This window comes from Leopardus geoffroyi, chromosome D1, assembly GCF_018350155.1.
Source record: "Leopardus geoffroyi isolate Oge1 chromosome D1, O.geoffroyi_Oge1_pat1.0, whole genome shotgun sequence".
Lineage (NCBI taxonomy): Eukaryota > Metazoa > Chordata > Mammalia > Carnivora > Felidae > Leopardus > Leopardus geoffroyi.
Genome location: NC_059329.1, coordinates 12223991 through 12245085, shown reverse-complemented (window position 1 = coordinate 12245085; position 21095 = coordinate 12223991). Strand labels below are relative to the sequence as shown.

Genomic DNA, 21095 nt, shown 5'->3' with positions numbered 1-21095 from the left:
GTTGCGTTCTACAGACAGATGATTCTGATATAGCCTCTGGCTAAGGATTCACCTTAGCATCGTGCTGTATAATAGGCAAATCCAGAGTTAGCATATTCAGACTGAAATCCTTTCTCAAATACTTACTGACCATGAAACCTAGGGCAGTCGACGTTCCACAAAACTAGCAGTGATTGCCTTACACACAGTATCTGTTCAATAAACCTTAGTTATTACTTACAGAATCCCCGTGGGACGACTGACTTGAATTTCTCGGACGCCGTTACAAGTAGCTATTGCAGAGCTCTGTTAGTTTGGTAACTGTAACAATGAAATTTGCTTCTCTGGATCTATCTCCAGTTATTCTAGTCTTGATGTATGAAGCAAGACAGAACAAGTTCACTTCCTGTTTAACATAAGAGAGTTAATCCATTCCTAACGTCATTACGAGAATTGAAACATTAGCCATACCACTTAGCAAACGCCACCACTTTCCAGTAATCAAACTATGAAAGAATAGATGGTACAAAAAGGTTTGCATTTCAATAGAACTAGCTTTATTATTCTTATTATTATTATTATTATTATTTTAAACAAAAGAAATGGTCTAAAAGCAAATGCAGATATGTACCAAGGGATGGACATGACCCGGTACTTACAAAGGAGCTGCTGTGTCATAAATGAAAACAGAGTGTTAGGGGAAAAGTAAGATTTCAGGTGCTGTCTGTTTGGATAATCTGAAGACGCAAGGTAACTGAAAGAAGGCGCTGTACCAAGCAATCAGCAGGAACAGAAAACAAAATGAAACAAAACCGCCAGCAGCTGCTTTTCCAGAGAACTACGTGCTGGCAGTGTGAGAACTGGCATCAACTCACGGTCTTCTCATTTTCCCCATTTTCTATAATTTTCCTCTTCTTCTCATCTGTTTTCTTCTTGAAGATGTTATTGCGGTAAAACTGAAGCTCTTTGATGCTTTCGCTAATGTCATCCAGTGCCCTACAAGCAAACACATCACGCTGAACTGAAATGTCCACGGAGGTTATGAGCAATGGACTAAAGAACTTAAGAACAGGTATTACTGTAAATGCCACTATCTGATATCATTAAGAAGAGGAACATTTCAATAAAGCAAATTTAAGGGCTTCATCTAATAAAAAAATAAGTTTGCTTAAAAATATTTTTCTAGGGGCGCCTGGGTGGCGCAGTCGGTTAAGCGTCCGACTTCAGCCAGGTCACGATCTCGCGGTCCGTGAGTTCGAGCCCCGCGTCAGGCTCTGGGCTGATGGCTCAGAGCCTGGAGCCTGTTTCCGATTCTGTGTCTCCCTCTCTCTCTGCCCCTCCCCCGTTCATGCTCTGTCTCTCTCTGTCCCAAAAATAAATAAACGTTGAAAAAAAAAAAATATTTTTCTAAAATATATCACATGATAAAGTCTCCCAAACTGTCCTAGAAAATGGTGGGGGGTTCCATGGGGAAAAAAGAACTCTGGGGTCAAGTAAGTTTAGTTGAAAATCTAGGTTAAGTATTCCTTGTCTGAACTTCTTTGCAAAGCATTTCATGCACCCACGTGTACCGCGAATTTCCAAAGGGAGGCTGTACTACATACACAGTGTTTCTAAAACTGAATCGGCCACATTTGTGGAACACTCATTAACAGCTCATGGAACAAAGTCTGGGAAACACTGTGCAATACTTAATGACATCCCTACACCAAATATATACTGGCATGCTCAAACATAACTCGTGACTCAGTCATAATGCACATCGATCACCAGACAGCACCTAACCATAAAAGATCTACTTCTCTCTCTGGTGGAGATTTGTGCTCTAACCAGTGGCAGCCTGACTCCATCTAACAGCCTCTCTTCTCCTCCAACATGCTGCTTCTCGTCTGTCGTAGCCTGAGAAATCGGGTAACCGAGATTATTAGAACAGTGTGCAGGTCAATCAGTAAGCCCTGAATGATAAGCCAAGAGCTTCTTCTAGAGAATAACCTGCACGAACGTTAGAGCAGGAGTTTCACAGCGGTTATTGTGGCTAACCTAACAGTTCTGCTTTCTTCCCAGGTCTTGGATATCCAGTGGAGAGCTGAAACCATCAAAAATAAAGCCTCTGACTAAATCAAGGTATACAACATCTTATCCACAACACTTAAGTCCATAAAAGATCTTAAAACCCAAAGTACTTTTATGACTCACTATGTGGCAAAACCTGATTAATCTTGATACAAGGCTATTCATACTCAGTAGTTAGGCTATTTGGTGTGAATATCCCTATGTTTCACTGCAGAAATATCAATGTGTTTGATTAGGGGATGCTTCCTCTGACCTTGTTAGGCATGTTATATAATAGTAACCACTACAGATACACTATTACCTTTCTAAAGCTTGAAAAATTCTGAAATCTGAAAGACATCAAACCCTGTTTCAGATAAGGTATTCTAAACCTGTATTATTGTGCTGTAGCCCATTTAATCCTTCCCCCCAAAAAAACACTAGAACGCCACACTCTCTAGAGCAGGGATTTGGTCTGTTTGCCTAAAACTGGGCGTGGCACATGGTGGGGACTCCGTAAAGGAATGAACCAAATGCTGCCCTTAGAAGCTGCCTGCTAAATCCCCCGTCAAAATTTTATGTTCCTCCTGAATGATGACAAAATTAAAAAAAAACAAACAAAAAAAAAAACCAAACTTTTTTAAAGAGCCAGTAAGTACACGACACTAGACAAACAAGATCTTCAAATTTCTTTGGTTCCGGGGCCTAAGTCTATAGACATAAAAGAAAGGATCTGAAAAACTAAAAAGTATCAAAGTTAGGCTATGTTAATACAACTGTCCACAAAGTGTTGTAATTAATTTCAAATGGCTACAAGTTCATGCTCTTGCTGGGAGGAATATTAATATTGCTCATTACTAGAAAGATTATAGACTGTTTCATCATACCTCCACACTAAGCTATCTAAAAGTTTTAAAACTGCAATAAAGACATACGATGCTACATATCTCAGAATGGAATAACAGAATCCTGAACAGAGCTCCAGATCATCTTAGCAAAAGAAAGTTGTCTTTCTGCTGGTGGACCTTTATTTTTCCCCCAAGAAAACAAGAGCAGAGAACAGACATTATTGTAGGCAGTCAGGAGTTCAAGACTTATGTGCTTGTCAGACAGCCAAGCTCTTGGAAGGACCCAAACTTACCTGTGAGAAGCAGCCTTCTTTGGTGCAAATTCATATTCTTCTGGATACCAGCGTCTATACACAGCAAAAACGGAACTCTCAAAGGAAACTGTCTCAAATATACGGGATAATTACCTCCTTCAAGCAATTTATCAACATGGAAAAAGGCATTTGGGTCAACTATCAAGTTGCCTCCTTGCCCGGGACGCTCTCTTCCACCCACGCTTCACCCTATTCTCTTTAGGCAAGCTCGTCAATGTGTAAGATTCCTAGATTCACGCCATCTCAGCCCTCCCCCAGTTGGTCATGGATAGCCAACCACCTGCTGGACATCACACTTCTAATCAACATATATAAAACCACGCTTATCCTCAAGGCCTTCCTTCTCCCATCCACCAAATCGGCTTTCCCTATCTTCCCCTTTATCTTTGAACGGTTCCATCAACTGCCTAACTGCCCAAACGAGAAACACTAGAATTGCTTTACCGCTCTTCCTTCCCCCACTCCTTCGTTCATTCGATACCGTGCCAACGGATGTTCTCAGGTATTTTATCTCCATACCCTTCTCTGCCACCCAAATGCCATTTCCCTTGCTCATTCTCCTCTCTCCAAGAGGAGGGAAAAGCCTCCTTTCTGATCTCCCTCTTTACTTGCCACCTTCTAATCAGAATGATCTAATTGTTATCACTCATTTCTCTACTTGAACTTTTTTAAAGGAACCCATCCCTTACAATGTTAACCACCTCAGCAAGGCATACAAGCCCTTTGCAAATGGCCTCACCTCCCACCTTTGCCAAACATCATGCTTTGCCCTCCAGCATTAGTGAACTGTTTGTAAGGCCTCAACTATATTTTGCCCGTATCTTCCTGTGCCTCTATTTCTTCATACTTGTGCCCATTCTAAAGAATCTTCCCACCTCACCTAGATGCCTAGAAAACGTCCACTCTTCTTTAAATATCAACTTAAAACTTATTTCCTATGCAAAGCTTTCCCCGACTTCCCATTCCTCAATCCGGTACATTTCAGGGCTCCTTCCCCCTTGTGCCCTCCATATTCTCTATGCACATTTCCACGACAGGAGTCATCATAGAGTATATTTGGAGGGTGTGTGCTTTACACATCTATCACCCCACTAGATTCTAAGCTATTTAAAGGCTTTTCATCTGTATGTTCCCAGCACACAGGCCAACGCGTGGCACAGGATGGGTGCTCAACACGTTTTCTCAACTAACAAAATTTATACAGAAGATTTCTGGCATCATTCCTCGCAATTCTTACCAGTCCAGAATCAATTAAGGAACTGTCCCAGCGAGCGAGGGAAAATGTTGCACACCCACCTGGCACCCTCAAGTTCTAGAGTTCTCTTCAATTACTTTCCACAAATTCTCAATTAAAACATGCTAAATGGGGCAATTCAATGGATCCTAAATATAGCCCTTACCTGCACAGTTCTTTAACAGTGCTCACATCAATTATTCTATAATGAAGATGTTTCATGAACTGGGGCATGTATTTGTCAAGAAACTTCTTATCTGCATGAACTGAATTTCCTAGAAAGACACCAAGCATACCGCATCTGTGTATTTCTAGCAATATACAACAGGATATAAAAACTCATTAACTATTTTTGAAATGGAAAGGATTTTTTTTTTCATTTAAACAATTCCTAAAAGCATCTCAAAATCTCTAAATCAGGTTTGAGGGCATGTGATTAGGTTACAAGTGCAGATTTCTGAGTACTTAGTCAGGCTCAAGGTAAATTTATTAATGGCCTCTCTCCGGAAAAAAAGGATAAATCTACCACTCCACATACTTAACACACACATCTATTCGTTACTTTTTCGGATCATACCAGATGTGCAAATTTTCTCCCGTGTCATGAAATCCACACTACTAATACTAAAAACTTAACTGAATCACATTAAGTAAATAAACCTTTATTCACATTCCAATTTTAACAAATCATATCCATATTCATGTTTCCATACAGTAATTTATATTAAAAACACTAAATTTTAAATACGTACTTTAAAATAGACACCAACGACACTAGCTAGAGGGAGATTACATATACAACATATGCTCTAGTACTTAACGTCAGAACTTTTTAATGAAATTCAAGGAAAGCATAAGCTATGACATCAACTCACATATACAAATACAAACGCATCTCCACAAACCATTAACTGTCCTCTGACAATGGCAGTGCTTTCAAAACCTAGAACTGGCCTGGTCTCTTTAAAAAGTCAATGTCACACGGGGTGGGGGATGAGGGGGGAAGGGTGGGTGGGGAGAAACAGGTAAACTTGTGCATGAGTCTTGATTGAGTCCTGGTTCAAAAACAATTAGACATTTCCACGTGGACTAGATAGCAAATGATGTTACTGAATTCTTTTTAATTACCTTAAATGTGATAATGACATCATGGCTACCGAAGAAAACATCCTTATTCTTAGGAAATACTTAACTGAGAATAAACTGAGAGTTGATGGGGGATGGGAGGGAGGGGAAAGTGGGTGATGGGCATTGAGGAGGGCACCTGTTGGGATGAGCACTGGGTGTTGTATGGAAACCAATGTGACCATCAATTTCATGTTAAAAAAAAAGGAAATGCTTAATGAAGTATTGAGAAATGAGGTTTCAGAATGCCTGCAATTTACTTTCAAATGTCCAAAACATACATGGCACAAGGTTAACCATTATAAATCCCACTTTTCTGCACATATGAAATTTCCCATGGTAAACACAGGAGGGAAAATTTTATTAAGTCCGTGTAGCCTCGATCTCACACTGGGTTTCAGGGTATTTTTCCAATACTCATGTTATAGCGTACACAAGGAAAACAGAACACAAAATTAAGATGTATACTCTAAATCAGGGTAAGTAGAAGGCATGATGGTCTTAGTGGACCTTTCTGGAACTGCGGTCTCTTGAACTACCACAATGGAAGACTATCTACGAGATATACATAGGATCGGATTTTACCTGCAAGCGGACAGAGCCCCGGAGGAGTCTGCTGTCGTACAAAGGACAGAAATTCATACTCTGCCTGTTGCAATGTCATTGTACTCTCCTTCACTGCCTTGGTTAGACCAGACTGCAAGAGAGAATCCCCAGCCCCCACCAGAAACACATCAAGTCAGTTTTCAAAGGCATCCAGAAATGAAACTTCACTTCTAAAATGGGCAAATATAACCACAGATGGACTATTCGTAAAGCTCAAGTTCAAAGTGAAACTGCCATCCTCGCACTGATTTTTTTTTTTTTTTCTTAAAGAATCCAGGCCCAAAAGGCTATGTTCCTGATTGTTAATAGCATTTCCACACAGTCAGAAAAGATGGTGCTCAGAGTCCAAGGATATAAGCTCTGGGAAGAAACAACTATGAACAGGAGAGCAGCATTCCCCCTTTTCTGAGAGTTGACGTCTAACCTTATCCAAAAGACTGACTTGAGCAATACTTGACAATCCGCAATGCGCTCGCGACAGACTGAATGCAGGAGAGGAAAAGAGAGAACATTCAGGAGAAGATGATCTCGACAGCTCCCAAAGATGACAGGTAAACAAGCAAGTGGTCTCCCAGGCTTGCCAAGCAATCTTCCTCTAACCCTTTTTACAATCCCATCCAACAATGGTATAGGATTCAGATGTGGGAGCAACACGCTCGTTACTGATCCCCAAAGCAGCACTCCTGTTATTTGGTAATGTTACCTTCCCATGATGCTCCTTACACCAATCTGACATGCTGTCCAGTAACTCATCTGGCTGTTTTATAATCAGGTTAGGACCCTGTGGATGGGAAAAGCCATTAGTCATCCAGAATCAACAGGGACAACCTTGGTGACTGAGGTAAAGTCTAACCTCACTTTGTGAGGATTAAACACACAGGTAGCAGAGAAAGAGATGAGGGCCCTTTGTTATCTCTGTTAAGTAGTCCTCATTCACACCAGTACTGTGTACAATGGCGAAAAGGAATGCACACACACGTGCGCACGCACACACAAACGCACATACACACACACGCATGCCTCAGATGAGTGAATGCCTAATAAGAAGACAGTAGTTGCCTATCAAAGGTCAGCAAACCCAGCCCTGACCTTTGGCTTTTTTTTCTTTTCTTTTTTTTTTTTTTTTACCAGTGAGCTAAGAATGATTTTTACATCGCGAAGAGTTGTACAACAAACAAACATGTGACAGGTATGTGGCACTCTGAGCCTAAAGTATTTACTATTCAGTCTTTTTTAGCAAAGCTTGCCAACCTTTAATTAGGAGTTCAATTTGGAAAGTGTCTATATTGCCAAGTGAAAGAAGCAAATTGCGCAACAGCAAGTATGTGCACGTGATTTCATTTACGCTGGATAAAAATAAATAAAAATACACACATTTGTATATGCATACAAAGTATCAAGAAAGTACACAGAGTTTGGGAAGTAGGAGGCAGCAGCAGAACGGGGCAAAAAACTAACAGCTGACTAGACATACACTTTAGATAAAGTTACACTGTTGAATTTTAATGGTATTTTTATATCAAAAAGTTAAAAGGGTAACTGGTAACATCTGGGGGAAAAGAAAAACACGTGGCCCTCTAATTCTCCTCTCCATTTAACAGAACATTCAACTTCTGAGAGTCTCAGACACAGTCCCAGCAGAAATAGAAGCCTCACTTGTGGCATTAAAACAGGTCATTTTGGGCGTCGTTTCTCTGTACAATGGAGATAACAAACCGCCCCCCTTCCCTCAAAGGGTTGCTTAACAGGATAAAAGAAATTATAGATATCAATGTTTCTGAAGCTTTTTGGAAGAAAAGTACTCTATGAATCCAAGGTATTATTACAATTAAAGTGGTAAAAATAGTTTGTAATCACTGAGAGAAAAGGCTAGAATTTGACTATTAGACATCTTACAACTAACAAGGACTTTCAGCCAAACAAGAAAACTGGTAAAGGCAATCTCCAAGAAGCAAAAAATTCACTGATTACATATATTAAAACACATACACACAACACACACACACACACAAAACCCTCCTATTGTTTAAAAAAAAAAAAACAAGCATTAAACAAACAAAAAAGCAATTCTAACAAACTCTGATGGGAAAAGCAAACTATTAATCTAAGGCTCTGTAACTTATTCTAGGTCCCGGCTCAGAACCCTGCACTATCTACAGAAAAATTTTCAGGGTAGGATGTTGTTTCCTCTACCAGCATAAAACTTTTTCCTCAGACTCATATACAAAAATAAAACATATTTTCCACAGAAATGACACTTAAGTGCCAATAGTCCATAAGCATTTTTTTTTTTTTTAACATTCTTATCCTCATCTGACTGAGTCTATTTACAAATGCCACAGTCATCTGCAGCTGTGTGAATACAGACCCAAATTTCCTCCAGGGTACATATTAACTGACTGGTCCATTAAACTGTCAGTATTTCACATTATATCAACAGACTAAGGGAAAAACTCTTCTTCAGCCAAGAGTAAGGAGGGCTGACAAAATAAAGACAGTTCGCTTCACTATTCATTTGCAGTAAATTCCAAGTGACCAAAAAAAAAAAAAAAAACACAGAACTGTATTTATATAAAGTTAAAAAAAAAAAAAAAAAAAAAGAGCTAGTTGTTATGATGAGAAACACAAAGTCTCATGATTCTCCTCCAGCTGATGTATCAAGAGGTACTCCAGGACGTGTGCCTGGTACTCCACTAAAGTAGTAATTCATCTATAAATGCCTTCTCCCGTCTCTTACCTACCGAGATAAGTAGAGGTCTTACTGGAGATTTATGAAATGTATCCAATGTCAGTAGCACATCACTACCACCCTCCGGGAACTGACTTTAACAGAACCGCCTTTTCCACAAGCATCCCTACTGTGTTCCTGGAGTTTCTAACTACCTCTGAAACTGCTGACAGTATGAGACCAAGGACCAATTCAAGAGCAGGATTTCACCGTCTACCAATCAGAAGCTCTCTCCCACACTTCTCAAATGCTTCACAAGGGGCCAAAGGGCAACAGGTGTGTTGTTTTGCTTAATGTTTCGGTTAAAAGCAGCATGTGAATCATGCCCAATAAATCAATAGGAGAATATGCCGATTCTGCATCACCAAATTCTAAAATCTGAATATAGATCTAGGTAACCACACATCCTAGTGGAGAAGGCCGAAAGTGGACATACAGATTCAAGTTAAAATTAAGGTGATGATACAAAGATGACAGTTTGGCATGAGGCACTAATCCTGATGAGACAACAGCTGGTTGTCTGGTTGGTTACAAGCCCTTTACTTCAAATGCCTGGGTGAAACTCCTGGCTCCCCCAATAACAAGCCAGGTGGCCTTCGGCAAATTACCCAAGATCCCTGCCAAAATGTCCTCCTCTAGAAAATGAGGGTAATCTCCTACCTCGCAGTCGCCGTGAGGACTGAGAGTACGTACATGTAAAGCAGTTAGAAATGTGCGTGGTGCACAGTAGGGTCTCAGTAAACGAGAGCAATTCCCTTTGCCATTTGGTGCATGGAATATTGAAAACTAAATAGGTTGTGAGAGACTACTTCGGTTCTACAACCAACCCTACCATGACCTAGCATATTACTTTGGAACTTAACCTAAATATGGGCCTCAGGTTTCCTATTTTTCACATAAAGAGATGGGGAAACAACGATTTAGATTTCCAATACACTCCAAATAGTATGACTGTATTACACGGCATCACCTACTTCAGCCAAAATGTTGAGATCAGAGTCGGTTATCAGACACGCCATCTCAATAATCTGGTCCTTCTCAATGTCCAATCCTGTCATCTGCAATCAAAAGTAAATATGTAACACACACAGAACCAACTCTCTATTTTACCCAATTTTATTTAACTGGAATCCCCCCAGACATATTCCATTCATCTCCCATAGCCAGGATAAAAGAGACAATGATGCTTCCCGGGCAAGCCCTCCAGGCACTAAACATGAGTCATTTATTCAATAAATATTTACCAAGGGCCTCCTTTATGTGAGGCACCCCGGTTCTCCTGTAGGACAGATGCAAAGTCAGCAAAATTGAGGGCTGACACCATTCAATTTGGTCAAGAGTTAGGCAACTCACATCGCTACATCTCTGCAGCTTACAAAGTTTTCACATTAATTACACCACTTGATCTTGACCACAATCTAATGGAGAAAGCATGGTTAATAACCACCACTCCCCCCCCCCCCATTTCATATATAAGAAAACTCAGATTCAGCGGAGGGGGGAGTCCTCGGCATGGGTTTGGAAAACCTAAAGGGATCAAAAGTAGGTTCTAGTCCCAAGTGAGACCCTAACAGCATGACCTTGAATGGGACGAACTCTCTCTCTCGGCCTCAGTTTTCTCCTTTATGGAATGAGAGGTAAGGCTGAGTCATCTCCGGAGTCCCGTCCAGCTCGAACAACCTAGGGTCCCATAAGGCTGCGGAAGGGGAGTGTGGAGGCTGGCACAGCCGGCTGCCCCAACCCCCCACCCCGGTGACCCTAAGCCCAGAAGGACCAAAGCGTTAGGGAGGTCACACCCGAGCGGAGTTCGGGGGTTGGGGCGGGGGGAGGGGGCGGGATGCAGCCATATGGATGACTCTTCCCTTTTGAAAAGACACCCCACAAGTCCACCACGGTCCCCAACACCCGCAGGAGTCCAGCCTGCCGACCTGCCCCGCGCAGCCCGCAGCCCGGCGGCGCTCACCTGCCACACCTGAGACCCAGAGACCCGCCGCCGTCCGCGGACAGGCTCAGCTACTCGGTCTCCGCGCCGAACCCCACTCGCCTCCCCTCACCCCCCCCTCCCCCGCCCCGCCGACCGCACTCACCTCCAGGTCCACCCAAACCATCCGCTGAGCCATGCTCTCCCCTGCCGCCATGGCTGCGCCACCTTCGCGGACACCCCGCGCCCCGAACTGCCCGCGGCTCCCACCCACACCTCGCAACAGCCTGGAGCCCAGGGAGCCGCCTAGCATCACCCGGCACGAGCCGCCACGGCCCCAACCTCTCAGCCGGCGCTGGCGCAGGCGCGATGGTCGCTAAACGTCGCAAACCCGCGGGGAGGCGCAGGAGCGAAAACCACAAGTCCCAGCATCCAGGGCGCCGGCTCGCCGTGAGCAGCCCGGCTTAGCTGCCGAATGGGATGATGGTATTTGGAGTCTCGCCTGGTGTTCCGACCGCTTTCCCCACCCCCGCCACGTGTTTTCGGATGTTACTGGACGCGCATGTTTTTCAGAACTAAGTTTATTCGTTTCAGAGTTATTTCCTGAGTTTGGATTAGTTGCGAACCGCCTAGTTGAGAAAGAAGTCTCTTACTTTGTTTGGTCAAGGGAGATATGGTTATCTATTTATACATGTATACATATACTTTTTCAAACAGATCTTTCCTCTTTTTGCCTCTCCCCCTCCCACCCCCAACCTTGTTACTTACCTGCCCCTCCACGCAGGGTGTTTTTCTCGTTGACGTAATGCAGCAAGGCGGTGTGCTATTTTTAGGCCAGAAGGCCAGTTCCACTGTCAAATCCTTTAGAAATCCTTGAGATCTTGTATCAGTGATCACTTAGCATGTATTAGGTGTTCAATAAGACTTCCTTGGCAAAGGGTCGCTCCTTATTCCTTGTGAAGGGAGGTGGTCCGTGTTTCAGGTCAGCTGTGGTGTATCAGTGCTAATGAAGACGTCCTGCTCCACTCTTACAAGTCCCTCCAAGTTTAAATCTTGTCCTTTTATAACGAATCTGCAGCAAATTAAAATGAACTAAAAACGGCTCTGCCTGGTCTGAAATCTGCTTTGGTTTTGATCAAAGTATCTGTTATCTCCTTTGGGCATAGCTACAGTTTCCATCATTTCCAGGAGCAAAGATGGTCACCAACAGGACCTTTCCACCTTGTAGTGTCAAATTGCAGGAAACCCTTAAAGCTTTGCTATACAGTAGCAAATTCGTTGTGCAGAGTGCAATGTTGTCGCAAACACTGATCTCAGCCTGGAATTATACCCTCTACATTTTTTTTTTTTTTCTGAAAGCCATATTGACACTAATTACGGAGCTTGTGGTCCATCGCATAGTAATTCGTACCCGGTGAGCTGGTTTTGTGAGAGAGAAACTTTGTTGCCTCATCAGAGCTGTAAGGATACTGTAGCGTGTTGGATGCCACGTTCAGCCAACCACCCACCTGCTCGGGCATATGGAAACAAAATTGTGTGCACAGATTGTATACTTATAAAGATTTTTATTGTGCACAATGTGTATATATTATAACTGCATTGCCTGATGAGTCACATTGCTTCGCTGTAGCTTTTTATTCATTTGTAGCCTACCTTATAAGAGATAGTCTACATTTCTTCCTCCCGCCCCCTCAGTTTTTACCTTGATTCATAAAAAGTAGAATCAGTTGAAGTACAGAAACTTTTACCAATTGGGCTTTTTATCATCATTCTAAAGTATTATTATTTCTTTAAACTTTCACAGAACACTTGTGTTTTCAAAGTTCCCCGGAACACTGTTCAGTTTTCTTAGAAATTCCAAATTAGAAAATGCTATTTAGATTTAAGAACTTATATTCTGAAAATTTATGACCTTAATTTTAAAACGATGTGTAGTTAAAATTATGCGTGGACATTTTTGAAACTTAAGTTTTTGTAGCAATTTACTTTATAACAAGAAAGACCCATTTTAGGTGATTGGCGCTATAATGTAAGGAGACTTAATAGCTTATTGGGTTTTGTGTGCAATATCATTACATTGGTGGTCTTAAAGATTAGCATCCCAAAAGCAAACGCTCCAAAATCACAAATCCACACCATGTAAATAAGGAGGACAGACATAAGAACATGGGACCCTAATATTTGAAGGCAGCCTCATCCCATAGTGGACTCAATAATTTATTTCTCTTTTCCACACCATTTTGCTCAGAGACTTTGCTTTCTCAGTTCTATTTGGATCCTATAAAAACTGCTTTTGTTAACTAACAACAAGGTTATAGCGCTAAGAAATCTTGTTCTCTGATATCACAGACTATGATAAGCTTTGCTGTGTGAAGTCATTTTAGTGACAATAGACCATGTCTTCTCTGATCCATGTGAGTCAGTGACACAGAAAAGTTGCCTCAATTTCCAACCCAGGGGCAGAGATTCAGATAAAAGGTTGTCAGACACAGCATTCCACATTCATCTTGACTTTTTAGTTTCTAAATGAATAGGGCTCTGAGTCAGCTTCTCAACACTGCTGGTAGCCAGACTATGATGTTTCTAACAGAATCAATGACAATGTTTCTAACAGAACACGGCCAAGGCCACACAAACACTCCCCTCACTGAGAGATCACTACTTCTCTTTTACATGTTTTTTTTACTTTTATTTTCTTCTTGGGATAAAATATGCCAAACATAAAATTTCCCATGTTAACCATTTTTAAGTATGCAGTTCAGTGCATTAGAAACAACCACATCATTATGCAGCCATTACTGCCATCCATCTCCAGAACTTATTCATCTTCCCAAACTGAAACTACATATCCCTTAAACACTAACTCCCCATTCCCAACCTCCCCGGCCCCCTCCCCCAGCCCTCAGCAGCCACCATTCTACTTTCTGCCTCTCTGAATTTGACTACACTAAGTACCTCATGTAAATAGAATCCTACAGTATTTGTCCTTTTGTGTTTGGCTTATTTCACTTAGCATAATGTCCTCAAATTTCATCCATGTCATATAGCATGCATCAGAATTTTCTTCCTTTCTAAGGCTGAATAATATTGCATTACACACACACACACACACACACACACACACACACACACACACACCATCTTGTTTATCCTTGATGGACCCTTAGGTTGTTTCCATCCATTGGTTACTGTGAACACTGACATTATTGTTAATATTATTTTTTAAATTGAGCTTTCTTACCAGGACTTCCCCAGGCCTGCTTTGGTCTCTCACTTTATAAGGAAAGATTACTATGATAATCAATCCAGAGGTGATCCCCACTCCCCCTGGTTCCTCTTTAGAATCATCCCAAATCCTGTCTTTTAAAATGTCCTTTCCTATTACTCCCTCTTAGGAGAGACCCCTGGTTCCTCCTGTTAACTGTAGCAGCGGGTTCATAAAAGTAACATTGTTAAAATTGTGTTCTAGTAAACTTTATCTGCTATGCTCTATCACCATCCTGTTAAAGTAGACTTTCATTTCCAAAATCCATTTATTTTTGTACTTTCATAGGACTAGCATGGAGCCACAGAGTAATGGTGGCCGTAGCAATCAGTGGTCCCCAAAGTAATGAAACTAGTTCACACCTGTAAACTGTCCAACAGCTTATAAAATATTTTTAAACAGGCAGAAGGTCCCTCATGAATACTTAACCGTTGATGATAATATCTCTTCCTTTCCACTGCCTTATGCAACCTTGTCTTGAGAAATATTGACATCAGGTTCACTGCTGATAACTGCAGATAAGTGCTGTTTACTTCCTGCCAGTGGTCTGGGGAGAATGAAAGGATGATAAATCTTTTGCCTTTACCCTTTATCACTGCAGAATAAAGGGGAAAAAAGGTAAAAACAAGGTAAAAATAAAAGCCAAACATAATCTTCAAAATGCACCTTGCACACAATGGACACTTTATAAAGGCTTTCATGAAATTTGAATCGCACTTTATCTCAATTCAGCTCAAAAAACACAAATACTTGGTGTGTATCAGATACTGTGCTAGAATACCAAAGTAAAAACACGCTTATTAAGATAATATTTACTATACCAGAAACTGTAAGTATGTAAGATATTAAGATAGTCTTAGCTCCAAGAATAAGATGATTCATTTTGAGTTTAGTGTTCTTTATTTTGCAAATAAGGAAACAGCTTTAATTTTTCCATCTGTAAGATGGGTCGTATGATGATTAAACCAAAGCATATACAATATCTAATATATAATAAGTACTCACTGATTTCTGTAAGCAAATCAGAGAATGCAAAACTTAATACAAGAGAGTTGTGCCAATGCCTTAAAGAATTATAAATTACTATGGGAATATAGGGGAAAGGGATTCATCTTTTCTGAAGAGATACAGGAGGATGGAAACTGAATTAGATCTTTAAAGAAGGTAACTTTGACAACAAATATTACGGGTAAGCCTATTCCAGATAGAGTAGCTTGGACCTAAGCAACTAGAGTCATGGGTCTCTAAGAGAGAAACCCAAAGGAGAGTCCAAGTGCAAGAAGAACAGGAAAGAGTTCTGTTTTAGAAAGGCTGAAATCTCACTTTGAGAGGGACAATACATGGAGGGACCCAGCAAGCAGATAGGAAGAGTGCAGGGATGGAGACATGAACTTGGAACTCGTCCACACAGAGAGGGTAGATGAAGCAACGGGAGGGAAGAAGGTGGCAGGTTGTCCAAACACTGCACCTATAGGCTCAGGCCAGCCCTAAGGTCTTCAGTTTATGCAAACCTAATTTGTAAACCCGGTTAGCATATAAAGAAGATTCTCAGGGCACCTGGGTGGCTCAGTCGGTTAAGCATCTGACTCTTGATTTTGGCTCAGGTCATGATCTCACAGTTCGTGGGATCAAGCCCCGCATTGGGCTCTGAGCTGACAGTGTGGAACCTACTTCAGATTCTCTCTCTCCATCTCTCTCTGCCCGCGCCCCCTCAATCTTGCTCGCTCTCTCTCAAAATAAGCTTTAAATTAAAAAATAAAAAAGTTCTCAGCTGAATTTGAACGTGTTGGCATACACTGAACAAACTGGTGAGGCAAGCCTACCAGAAGACCATTTCTTGGAAAAGTAAGGAGTATCCTGGGAGAGAAATCAACTAAAGGAAGAAGTTGCCAGAAACAAAGAGCACAGTGCAGAGAAGAAGCTGACCAAGTTAGAAGGAGGGAAAGGGTAATTCTGACAGCACAGCAACTATCATGTAGTACATTTGTCTCCTGGCTTAGTCTCTACCGGATGTGTGTGTAAGGTCCACGGAGAACAGAGCGGCTGCACGTATTCTAAAAGAGCTCTTTCAACGAAAAGTACATATGATAATGGTATGGTACAACACTGCTTGAGTTCTCCACTAGCACAACAAAAAACCAAACAACAACAACAACAACAAACTGAAGCAAGGTAGGAGCAGGGATGGGGAATGAAGAGGAGTATTTCTTCTCACTCCTGACTTCCCTTCCATGTGGAGGATGTACCACAGGCCTAACAGTCCTGGCCTCTTGCACCTGGCCTGTCTTATTTCTCACGAAAACATGAAGTAAAATTTCAAGATTTGGAAAAGGGCCACCCCATGCAAAGGCAGTGTCCCAGGGGGTGGGCTTGTTTAGCACGCCTACAGGTACTTGGGGCCTGAGGCTTTGCAGACCTGAGGTCCTGAGTTACTCAGGTAGAGGGCCCCAGGGTGAAGTGTGAGTCCTTCCTGTGGGTTCCTCATTGGCACCCACAGCTTGTTCAGAGTTAACTACCTCCCTGTGCTACCAATGTACATGGTGGTCTGCAGCTATCTTGATGACAAACTTGAATTGATTAGTAATCGTCATGGCAACCAAATTTAGACAACTCTAGTTCTGAATAGTCCAAGGTACATGCTACTGGAAATTATGACATCCAGTTAGAGCAGTCTAATGAATTTTTGGACAAAAGAATATGGGCATCAATATTCAGCGTGGGCCATGTATAATGAAAAAGACAATAGGCTTTGGAGACAAACGAGCTGAATTCAAACCCTACCTCAGCTAATTTCTGCCTATATTTCCTTAAACAAGTTGACTCTAATCTCTCTGAGACTCCCTTTCCTCATCTTCCAAACACTGAGAGCACTAACTACTTCCTTTGAAGAATTATTGTAAGAGTTTGAGATACTAGGCACAAAGGCAGCACAATACCTGGCATGTGGCAAGTGCTTAATAGGATAAATAAATCATTGTTATTATTATTTAAAAGGCCCACCCCACTCACTATTTATAAATACTGATCACGTCTGGTCACGTAGCCAGCATCTGAGAAAACAGACTGTGGCCGACACTAATCATTAACTATCAAATACATTTCTCTCTTGGGGCACTTGCATGGCTAAGTCAAGTAAGCATCTGACTCTTGATTTCAGCTCAGATCATGATCTCATGGTCGTGGGATCCAGCCTGGTGTCAGGCCCTGCATGGATTGTGGAGCCTGCTTGGGATTCTCTCTCTCCCTCTCTCTCTGCCCCTCCCCCGCATGCATGTGTGCTTGCTCACATTCTCTCTCTCAAAATAAATAAATAAACATTGAAAAAAATACACTTCTTCATGCATAACATATCTCTGAGTTTTAGCAGGCACTTTACCATCCTTGTGGCTAGCTATGGTCATGCAGCTAAGTTCTAGCCAATGATACTATTGGATTTCCACAAGGTTTCTTGATTGGAATTAACTGGGAAGTGTTATTTACCCTTTCTGATACCTGGAATTTTGGCGCAGTGGTCAAAGCCTTAGCACCTGTCCTGGACCATGATGTGATCTTGAGCAGGAATAGTGATGAAAATGGTAAAGCAAAAAGATAGGAGCGATGTTGGTATCTCTATGCATGGTGACTTAGGGGAGTTTCCATATTAGCCGGAAACCTGGGTTAGGTGAAAGAAAAATCCTTACTTTGTTACGACACTATTTTTGAGCCTCTGTTCTTGATAACCTAAAACAATCCCTAACCCCTATAGAACATGCTTTGGAGATTGCCTATATTCAAATGTGAGTGAAGAAAGGAAATCAGAGACAGATAACCATTGGTCAAAACGGTAGGAATGGGAAAAGCGCAAAGAAAATGCAATATTACAGGGGCGCCTGGGTGGGTCAGGTGGTTAAGCGCCAGACTTCGGCTCAGGTCAAGATCTCGCGGTTCGAGGGTTTGAGCCCCATGTTGAGCCCAGAGTGAGCACAGATCCCGCTTCAGATCCTCTATCACCCTCTCTCTCTGCCTCTCCCCTGCTCTCTCTCTTTCAGAAAAAAGAAAGGAAGGAAGGAAGAAGAAAAATAAAATGCGGCACTGCAGAAAATAAAGGAAGAAAAAATTTGAAGGAAGGTGTGAAGTCATGGGTATCAAACTCAGGATGAGGTCAGAAAGATGTCATTGTATTTGGCCATTAGAACACAAAATTCTGCTGCAGCTTGAGAAACAAATCAGAGAATTGCAAGTTAACAAAGAGAGTAATAAAGGTTTTTCCTTGGTGTCTCAGAGAGAATGGAAGAGAAGCAGTCTAGGAGCAAACAAGTTTGTTGAGAAGAAGAACCACATTGCCACCGATAGCAGGAAGCTTGGGAAATAAAGGGAAAGAGGTGGGGAAGAATGAAACTGAGAAAAGGGTATCTGCATGAGGTTCCAGAAGAACAATCAGAAACAGAGTAGCTGGGACAAGTCTTAGGATGATCACTTTAACAAATGAAACCTTCTTTGAATGAACAGTTTTTTTAAATAATTGTATTGTCCTGACAAAATTTTTCAAACATAAGTGCTGACAGCAATAATTCCCTTTCTACGTGGCAAATTAAGTGCCATCCTCAAACACTTGCGTTAAATTTTAAATGAGCATAACAGCACTCAGAATGTAATTTTGAAAGGGGAGAAATCTTGCAACACAGACAAGAAAACTTCATGCGGAAGAAAAGTGATTGTTGGGAAAATTGCATAATTAGCTTAAGTCAAATGGGTTTTCTATACTTTTTAAATTGTCATTAACAGCAAATAAACTAAGAGTAAACTAATACACCAGAAGTGTGTTCATAAAATTAGACTCTCTTCAGAGCTCATCATTTACCTTTGGATGTTAGTCACCTCGTGCCACAGCCCAAGCTTTAATGACCTATTTCTGTTTCATCCAATTGTACATCTCTCCTTTTATTTTATAAAACTTATTATTGATACAGCTAAAGTAAGCATTGCTTTAAAAGCAAACTCTACAAACCCCTTAGGACTCGTTCATTCTTGGAATTTTTTGTATCTATTTTGCTTCCTAGGAAATGCAGTAAGAAATATGCACTTCACTTTAGAGAATACTTTGATGACTAATCCTAACTATTCAAATAGTTAGACCTCTTCCATTTCCTATCGTCTGTTTCTGTGCTGACCTCAAAGTAGCCTTTGAATTCCATCTTGAGAAGAAAAGGTTATGGATGTAAAAGTTATGGACACAAAAAAAACAATCAATTATGCCCCCCCCCTTTTTTTTTTTTTTTTTTGCCCCATTTGTACAGTTATTTCCAAACCATAACACTTCATCTTGGGAGGGTGGCAGAGGGGGATAACTGTGGTACTAGCGTGTCTGAGACCTACATTCAAATTCTGACATACTTGTGGGGCGCCTGGGTGGCTCGGTTGGTTAAGTGTCCAACTTCGGCTCAGGTCATGATCTAACGGTTCGTGAGTTCAAGCCCCGTGTGGGGCCCTGTGCTGACAGCTCAGAACCTAGAGCCTGCTTCAGATTCTGTCTCCTTCTCTCTATGCCCCTCCCCACTTGTGCTCTGTCTGTCTCTCAAAACTAAATAAACATTTTAAAAAATTAAGTAATAGCAACAACTGCTTCCTACAACTATTCCCTTAATTAGGCTAAATGAAATCAGCCAGACAGAAAGGGACATATGATGCATTATTTCACTCATATAAAATATTTAGAAAAGGCAAATTCATAAAGACCGAATGTCTGTGGGCTGAATTGTCAGCGGGGGGGTGGGGGGGTGGTGAGGGGGGAGAGTGGCGGGACCGGGCGGTGTTGGGAAGGACAGCAGAACTGGATGTTACTACTTACTGAGTACAGAGTGGGTTTGGGATGACAAGGAAGTTTTGGAAATACGGTGACGGTTGCCGAGTGTGAATATACTAAATGTTACTGAACTGTACACTTTAAAAGGGCTAAAGTGCCAAATTTAATGTATCTCACCACAAAAAAATTTTAATAGAATTATTCCTTTATGAACAGGAATTAAAATTTTTAATTTAAACTTTACAGATCTCAGGGCACCTGGGTGGCTCAGTCGGTTAAGCGTCCAACTTCGGCTCAGGTCATGATCTCACGGTCCATGGGTTCGAGCCCCGCATCAGTCTCCGTGCTGACAGCTTGGAGCCTGGAGCCTTCTTCGGATTCTGTGTCTCCCTCTTCTCTCTGTCTCTCCCCTGCTCATGCTCTGTCTCTCTCAGTCTCTCAAAAATAAATAAAAGTTAAAAAAAATTTTTTTTAAATAAAGTTTACAGATCACTAAATTTGGAGGGAGGGCCATCTTCTTAAAATAGAAACTAAAGGACATCAAATCTGTGACTTGAATGTGCTTATACTCCAGCAATGAGTCATTTCACATTTAGGCCTGAGTAGCAGTTCTTGCTGTTATCAGTGTAAGACTTCACACAGTTAAAGTCAAAATCATAATTGGATTTTTCTTCCAACTTGAAAAATTATGTGTTCTTGATTATATTTTGAACTCTGAAAAACAGTTAAATAAAAGCATTTGTTTAATAGTGTTGGAAAGGTAGACTAGCAAAAAACTGGTTTGGTCAGAATTTCACACAATACACTGAAAAAAAATTTTTTTTTTTAATTTTTTTTTTTAACGTTTATTTATTTTTGAGACAGAGAGAGACAGAGCATGAAGGGGGGAGGGGCAGAGAGAGAGGGAGACACAGAATCGGAAACAGGCTCCAGGCTCTGAGCCATCAGCCCAGAGCCCGACGCGGGGCTCGAACTCACGGACCGCGAGATCGTGACCTGGCTGAAGTCGGACGCTTAACCGACTGCGCCACCCAGGCGCCCCAACACTGAAAAAAATTTTAAATGGATTAAACACTTAAACATAAAAACAAGGTCACAAAAAAATCCTGAAAAACTATGGCTGTTTTGGGGGTAGGCAAAGAATGCATAAATCTCAAACTAGCAGAAGAAACCACTCAAGAAAAGATAGCTTTCACTTCCTCTGCCCACTTATGTGTACACACACACACACACACACACAC

The 21095-nt window shown here is 41.5% G+C and overlaps 1 protein-coding gene across 1 annotated transcript; it reads right to left on the bottom strand.

Annotated features, from left to right (window-relative positions):
- Nucleotides 1-513: 513 nt before the first annotated feature.
- On the bottom strand, nt 514-11197 carry REXO2 (RNA exonuclease 2). Its single transcript, XM_045482878.1, has 7 exons — nt 10974-11197; nt 9861-9944; nt 6862-6939; nt 6138-6249; nt 4594-4702; nt 3173-3226; nt 514-975 (listed from the first exon to the last, which is right to left on the bottom strand). The coding sequence occupies exons 1-7, from the start codon at nt 11118-11120 to the stop codon at nt 846-848; spliced, it is 714 nt and encodes a 237-aa protein (XP_045338834.1). The 5' UTR covers nt 11121-11197; the 3' UTR covers nt 514-845.
- Between the last annotated feature and the right edge of the window lie 9898 nt (nt 11198-21095).